A 7,776-nucleotide genomic window follows, 5' to 3' on the forward strand; every position below is an offset into this window, starting at 1 on the left:
CAATCAAAAGGTATGAAAAAACTCAAATAAAGAATTTTGCAGGTTTCTCATCAGCTACCCCTACACGGTCTCTCGATTTCTCAAGTAACCCCAACTTGGGCCCCGTTCGGGTTGGAGGGAGAGAAAACTATGGGACTCATTGAAGGCACAGGATTGCTGTGGTAAAACCAAGGAGTGAAAAATGGAGGATAGAAACAAAAGGATGGTGTTTAGATCAAAGGGGCGAGAACCATAGGAAATTGATGCTTGGGTTGATTAAAAAAATAGAACAAATGTGTTTTTTCGTACAGGCCACATGAAAAGAAACATTGTTTATTAACTGAGCTTCTCTCTTGCCTCGAGCCTACGCGAGAAAAAAAGATATTGAGGCGGATATTTCTTTTCCTCTGGAATCGTGGGTATAGGCCCATCATTCCTTAGAAGTACTGTTCCCAATTCCTGCGTTCCGAACGCATCGACGGAGAGAAAAACTACAGGAATTGATTCTTTTGCTTTTTCCTGTAAGCCGAGCGGAGCCTTGGTATTTGTGCACGTATGCAATTTCCAGGTGTGGTCAAAGTCTGTTCTTTGTTAGGGTAAAACTATTCTCGCTGCCTCTCATTCGCTATATAGGTGTGTACATAACTGATCAAGCAACACAAGAGAGGTCATGCATTGCATTTCTTGCTCATGTAATTGCGTAGGAGAAATGCATTACGACTATATAGCATAGAGTCGAGTGTGGTAGGTGAGATCCAGAGTGGAATGTAACTCACCAATAAAGTGCATCGGTAGGAATTACTAGTATCACATGTATGAAGAATAATGACGTTGACTAATTGACCGGGTGATTAAAAAATCAACATTTGAAGCTTAATTGGTTGGATCTCGAAATGTTTTTTTTTTGCGGGAGGTATCTCGAAATCCCTGTTCATAAACTTGACTAGCAAACGGGATATGCAATACGCATGCTATAATATTATACTGAAATATTTAACCACCTTTCAATTATTGAGATCATGTATACATATTGGCATACGGAAATTTAGAAATCAACGTGGCACTAGCAGCTAGTGCTGTCAGTGAACAAAACACAGACGGGGCCATCAAATTAGCTAAGCCTTAACTCATCCTCTTTAAGGTCTACAGAGTTTTCTTTCCAACCACGCTTAGTGTAGATAGATGGATAGTGGCGAAAACGTATTCCCAATGTTTTCAACAGGGAGAGCTTTGTGTAGCGAAGAGACAACCAAATAGGGCACAAATGTTTATCGTGATCGACATCTAAGACCATAAGCAGGAGTAAGGGTTGCCTTGATAGCACTAAGCACATAAGAGTTTGGTTGAATCGTTATCTGAATAGATGCAAAGGTGAGAAAGCAGACCGACTTTCAGTTCAGTTCACTGCAACAGTTCTGAGGTTGGCCCTCAGGTCACCGTAATTTTAGTGGGCATCCCTGGACCCTGGGGCGTGTGCTACACAGTTCGCTCTCCAGAAAAGCTGCAACGCCAACAGCTCCAGCTAGTGCTGTAGGTGAACACAAACAATCGAGTCACCAAATAAGCAGCTAGCCAAGAAATACAAGGCAACCGAATTTGGAGAAAATTGTGAAGCAGCACTTTGAAAGAGACGTATCTCCCAGAGATACCCAGCAGAAAGAGCATTGTTTAGCGCAGACACGGGTCACAATTAGCAAGCCCTTCTTAACCTAGCATGAAATTAATGGTATGCTACTTCTGATACATTTCTACACCTTGAAGATAAACATTAGCGGGCAAAGCAATGCTGGGAGCGGCTCGAAACAGAAGACGAGAAAAAACATAGTTCCAAGAAGCTCAAATAAAGCAGCTTGTAGAGTTTCTCGTCAAGGGAGTGAGAATACGGTTCTACAGTTTTACCATCACAAGAGTTCATCACCATGTCTCCAAGGTGGTAGTCCACGGATGAAGAATTGAGTTGCACAAACCAACAGAAAGCTATACAAAATTACGGCACCACTGTCACACTTTATTCGACTTTTTACTGTCAAAGTTGCATCAGGGGCAAGGCCATCACCGCGCCAAAAACAGAGACAATAACCACCATCAGCCAAAAGGGCACTCGCTTCTTCAGCTTCTTTTCGCCGCGGACCTCGGCCACTGGTCTTCCTATATTGTTCACCATAGCTGCCGCCTGCAGGACGGCGGCATGAGAAGGAGCTAGGGCATGGTTCTCCTGGGGTTCTGGTTCCGCGCCAGTTTGCTCCTTTTCTTGTTGTTGGTTATACTTCTCAACATACTCAGGAAACAGTTTCCTGAAGTGCGGGCAATTTTTGCTGTGGAACAAGAGCAGACTTGAGTAAACCTCATGGTTTGGAACAGGGATATCTCGTGTGGAAGAAGGCGTAGTCAAAACAAGACACAAGAATAAATGTCATTTCAGAATAAGCCAACAAATGTCAGCTGTCTAAAAGTGAATTAGATATGCAGTGATTTGGCACTGGTACACTGAGTTCATTGCATTTGGGAAATACTGAATGAGATAGAATCCCTTAAAAACAAAAAACCAAGATATTAATTATGGAAGCATATTTACTGAACAGTGAGCGAAAGCTACTGCTAATTCCTGCATCCGAAGGATTAACCTTTTTCTCAGTCAACACCCAAAAGAACTAAGCCTATCTTGCATATAAATGCATTTACCTCTCACAGTTGTAAGCAAGAGAAGCCTTTGCTAAACGCTTCTTCTCTCCATCTGTACTTCTGATGCTTCCAGTTGTAAGAGCATCATCCATCTACAAATACAAGAACAATTTTACAGTTTACATCAGAAGGCAAGAAGCTGGAAAATAGTTATGTTCTTTGGTAAACCAGATGATTCTAAGGGTATAAAAGAAACAGCAAAAAGCTGTACAAGCATATCTTTTGTACTTTAAGCACCAGAATACTAGATTTAGGTGACTAGCATGAAAATTAAGATTATCAGAAGAACTGAAACATTAACCAACAGTACTGCCTCCTTGCAAGTGAAATACCAACATTTATTGCGTAAAAACACTCAAAAGAATTACTTGCAGTAGTAATGTAGTGTTTAGTAAGTATTTATAGTATAAATTGCTAGGCTTGAAGAACAGTTCATCTCCAAAATATGTGTGTCAACAATTAAGAATTGAATTGAAGTTCTTTTGCCAACTCGTAGATGATGAAAAAGTAACAATAACTTACCATAAATGAGAGGAGTCCTGTTAGAATGCTGCAACACAAAGGCGTATGTCAGACCGGTGAAGAGAAAAGCACAAGAATACCATATAGCAAAATATATTCACAGATTGACAATGACGGATCACTTGTATCATTGGAAAAGCGAAGGTACACTTTAATTTGTTGCAAGTTCCAAGTTCTCAATGTTTTGTTCAATAAAAAGTTCGGTTGACTTCCAAGCAAACCAGAAAAGCATCATTCATGGATGTTCATACAGAATAAGAAAATTGCGGTTGAGCATTTAATTTGAAGGCAAGTAACTGAAGACCATAAACTCAAGTAGCTGATATTTGAAGGAGAAACATCTTATGGGGATACATCTAAGTTCAAACTTAGGAGCTGAAAAGCATGATTGGTTTAGTTACCCACAAAATATTTTAAAATATGTCAAATGAAAATACGTATTCCCCAGGCCTGGGAATGAGAAGACACTACTATCACTCACTCATCGAGGTATATCATTATGTGCATACCTTGCTACAGACCACATGGGATTCCAAGATTCTGGATGAACTGCAAAAACAAAGCAATATGAGAATTATTTCAATCCGATTAGAAAGGTAAAAAAAATCTGATTACAGTATGGTGCTTACAGTCACTCATTGATAGGCATATCCTTTTGTGAGGGGCAAACCTGCCGCTGGGGGTTGTCATGCTGAGCAAGAAAGACAAATTGTAAGTAGAAATCTAAGAAAAGTCCATTTATTAATTCGATATCAACATATTTTATCTAATCTATACCAATATAAAGAGACCCAAAGGGGCAGATCCAATTAATCTAGGCCATCAAATCATGTCAATCCAACGACCTAGACTACTTCAATGTCGAGCGCTCAACATGTTTAGCGTGCAGTTAATGTCATGCCAAAATATAGTGCTAATCACATAAGAACATGCAAATAATATCCTACTTAATATCCGCATGCACTTAATATACTTCCAAATTAACGTGCATTGCACGTACACATCACTTAATATACTTCCTAATTAACGTGCATTGCACGTACACATTGACTAGTTGTTTTAAACATCCAAATAACAAGGAATTGTCGTTAAAAAAGGCACAACCAATGCTGTAATGTTTCAGTACCTGATACTTGGAGGTTTAAAAGGGTAATCAGAGGGAAATTTAAGCTTCCCATAGTAATATCCACCTTCAGGAGGAAAAAACAAGTGCAAAAAGACTGTTAAATAAGTGCAAAAAGACTGTCTGGCATAGGATAGTACGCAGAAGATAGTAGTTTCAAATATGTGTCATATTTACCTTCAAAGGGTGTGGCTATACTTCCTTCAAGTACAAAATCTGGCAACCAAAAGACAAAATTAAGTAACTGATAGTTTGATAACAAGCTTGAAAGTGAGCAAAAATAGACAGCACTGATAATAAGAATGCCAACAATGCAAATGACATACTCCCTCCGTTCCTATGAAGAGGGCGTATATTTTTTTCTCTGGATTTTTCTGAAAACAAGGTGCAGGGTGTGATTCAAATGCTCTTCTTCCTACAATACCCCTGGTTCTCCTCCTATAATCTCGCGCTGTACGTGTGAATTGGTTGCCACATGCAGGCTGGGAGAAAACAGCATGCATGTCAGGCTGCTTTTAATGCCATGCATGATGGCGCTACAGGCCAAGGGCACATACAAAGCTAGCCAGGATTATTGGGACTTGGAATTTTCCATGGTGGGCAAAGACGCTAGGCAGTAATTAATTAGAGGCAAGCTGGGAAAGAAATTTCTGGCGCTAGCTTTCCTTGGGGTTTGCAAACAGAAATTTATGCCGTCTTCATAGGAATGTAGGGAGTATAATTGGAAGACGAACAAGGATTAGACTTGCAGAAAAGGTTAATGTAAAATATCTGGCATGACAGCATTCATGTGGCTAGGTGTGTCACTCTACAAAGCACGGACACGGCTGATTCAGCCGATTTGCCGTCCTAGTATGGCGGGACATGGTGACACGCCATGATACGCATATCCCCTCATTACCAAATTTTGAAAGAAAGGACATAGCTGGGATACGCTGGGAATTGGAAGGCCCAATAACAGCCTCAGCCCGATACAAACCCTATTTTGCAGGCTCACACACACGCTCGACACAAAAGGAACAAGCTGCTCCAGGCTCCAGCGAACACTCCGCCGCCTGGACTCGACCGCCGCCGTTTCCAAAGTGCAGCAGACACGCGCTCGAGCAGGTAACCCCAAGCCCAGCAGCCTCTCCTCAACCTCTTCATCCCTTTGTGACTCCCTGTTGAGATGCTGCTGCTTGCTTCCCCATGCGGCAATGCCGTTGCTGCTTGTGTTTTAAATTAGCTGCATGATGTTGTGCTCACTTGAATATTGGTGCTGCTGTTTGCTTGCTGTTAGGGAGCATGGCATCTGAGAACCCCACCGCCAGTAGCCAATCGTCCATGGGTGAGAGTGAAGGGCAGCCTGGTGTTGTAGATCCGAAATATCCTTTGTTTCTCATTGAGCACTTGAAAAGGGATGCAACAAATGGAAATGTGGCACTATTCTGACCTCATATTACATGGCCTATTTTTTAATTCTTTATATTTAGTCGTGTATCCCCGAATGGCTGTTTCTGGAAAATGACGTATTCCATGTCCTGGTATTCATGTCACCGTGGCCGTGTTTCCGTGTCCAGATCCGTGCTTTTTAGGTGTCACTCATTAAAATCAGAGTAACTAAATGTACACCAGTAGACAAGTTTAAAACTTCATAATGAAAAATTATTGACTAAATCTAACATGCATAATTTTAATTTTTTTCACATAGTTGCCTAATGCCTAAAATGACCAGATCTGCAATTAAAATACACTCTCCAACATCAGCAGCGGAATAAGCAACTCGACAATTTGGGGCATAAACCAAAAACACAACGTTGTATTTCAAAATAACAATTAAAAATACCAAGACCCTGCAATATGTATCAAACTATCATGCAGCTTAATACAAGACTGGCAGGACACCTTGGCCATCATTGTACAAGTACAAACCAGACCAATTCAAAATCTGGTGGGGAACAATATGTATAGTGAACAGATTGGAGGTGATGAAACATCAGATAATTAAAACAGATGGGCCATGAAGCAGTGTGCAACATAATGATGCGAGACAATGCCACAACCGCATGAGTTAATGTGATAACTGTTGAAAAATATCCAATAGCACCAAATATATCGTGGACCACTGGTGTGACACTTCCCCGTCTCCAAGTCCATGCCATTTTACCAAACAAGCACACAGATGACAATGATGCATGAGTAAGCTTTGGGCACAGGGAGGTGAGAACCACCACTTTCAGGAAAGGCGCCTACAAATCCAAACTTCTATATGCAGATTTTTCACACTGAATTTTTCGGAAGCTAACAACAGACCCTCCAGGCCACTTCCCGCGAGAACACCCGACTTTGGCTAATGACACGCAGGAGCCAATAAGCTTTTCCTAGCATCTCTACAGCATGTGCCTGAACTTCTTCCAGGGGCTAGGGAAAGCCCGAACCTACCCAAATCACGAGCCCAATTTACATTACAGGATTCTCGAGAACGGCAGAAGATTTTGTAGACAACAGATACAACAGGTGGCCATAGACACATTATAAAGATTAGCCCGACAATTTAAACCTTAAATTTCGATACTACAGGTGAGCAAACATAAGCATGCCCAAGTGCAATGCAAAAGCTTCATATATTACCACAACATAGCCACGCCCAGCAACGATTAACACAAACACCAAACCGCCAGTCGCAATCATGGTTCGCGAGCCCCAGGCGTTTCTCATCAAATCAAATTACGGTAAACACACATGCGCGGTAAGTGGAAGCTACTTACGCCACTCCAATATGTCGTTGGGCAGCGGGCGCGCCACGATCTGCGGCACCGGCTCCTGCAAGCATGCCAATCGCGTCAGAGCCCCTCCCAAAACCGAAACGCACCGCGCCAATCGCCACGAATCGAGGCAGGGGAAGGGGGAGCTCACCTTGCAGAGCGCGTGGTACTCCTTCTGGAGGCGCTTGAGGCAGCCCTTGTCGGCCATGGCGTAAACCCTAGGCGGCCGCGCCGGCCACCGTCCGAACCCCTAGCTCGCCCGAATCCGACCACCCGCGCGCGCGTCCCCCCCGCTCGATCGAGCCGGCGCCGCGGATCGAACCGGACGCGGTCCCGTCGCAGCTAATCGGGCGCGGGGGCTCGGGGATTGGGCGATTTGGGGGCGCGGGTTGGGGATTGGGGGCGAATCGGGCGGCGCGGGGGTGGGGGATCGGTGGCCGCGTACCCCGGTGGAGAGAGAGAGAGGGGAGGGGGCCAGCGTGCGGAGAAAGAGAGAGGGGGGAGGGGAGATCAGCTGGGTGTCTTATCGATGGTGCCCGATCTGCCTCGAGATTCGTGCTCGTGGCCGGTCAGGTCAGGACGGGCGAGCCGACGGACGGACGGGCCGCTGGGTCGCACGCGTTTTCTGGATGGTTTTCGTTCAGGTCCACGCTCTCTCTCTCTCTCTCGTGGTTGTCTGTCAGCTTTTTCCGAATTAACGGCCGCTTTCGTGCTTCGGGTGCTGTC

The 7,776-nt window shown here is 43.7% G+C and overlaps 1 protein-coding gene across 2 annotated transcripts; it reads right to left on the bottom strand.

The window, feature by feature from the left end:
• Positions 1-1,801: 1,801 nt before the first annotated feature.
• Positions 1,802-7,552, bottom strand: LOC125525990 (ubiquitin-conjugating enzyme E2 34-like). 2 transcript variants are annotated; one of them, XM_048691000.1, is made up of 9 exons: positions 7,202-7,552; positions 7,054-7,108; positions 4,489-4,522; positions 4,310-4,378; positions 3,813-3,874; positions 3,693-3,732; positions 3,184-3,211; positions 2,662-2,753; positions 1,802-2,294 (listed from the first exon to the last, which is right to left on the bottom strand). In XM_048691000.1, exons 1-9 carry the CDS (start codon positions 7,256-7,258, stop codon positions 2,006-2,008), a joined length of 726 nt encoding a protein of 241 aa, XP_048546957.1. In that variant the 5' UTR covers positions 7,259-7,552; the 3' UTR covers positions 1,802-2,005. The 2 variants fall into 2 exon arrangements, with proteins under 2 accessions (XP_048546957.1, XP_048546956.1); XM_048690999.1 differs by having other exon boundaries at positions 4,310-4,373; positions 4,484-4,522; positions 7,202-7,551.
• Between the last annotated feature and the right edge of the window lie 224 nt (positions 7,553-7,776).

This window comes from Triticum urartu, chromosome 7, assembly GCF_003073215.2.
Source record: "Triticum urartu cultivar G1812 chromosome 7, Tu2.1, whole genome shotgun sequence".
Classification (NCBI taxonomy): Eukaryota; Viridiplantae; Streptophyta; class Magnoliopsida; order Poales; family Poaceae; genus Triticum; species Triticum urartu.

Bases quoted from the DNA above. Each gene is read 5' to 3' on its own strand.
- LOC125525990 (XM_048691000.1), bottom strand. From the start codon at position 7,258: ATGGCCGACAAGGGCTGCCTCAAGCGCCTCCAGAAGGAGTACCACGCG. The intron at 3,212-3,692 runs GTATGCACATAA...TTTGTGTTGCAG, and splicing joins CCCATGTGGTCTGTAGCAAG to CATTCTAACAGGACTCCTCT. The intron at 2,295-2,661 runs GTAAATGCATTT...CTTGTTCCACAG, and splicing joins CTTGCTTACAACTGTGAGAG to CAAAAATTGCCCGCACTTCA.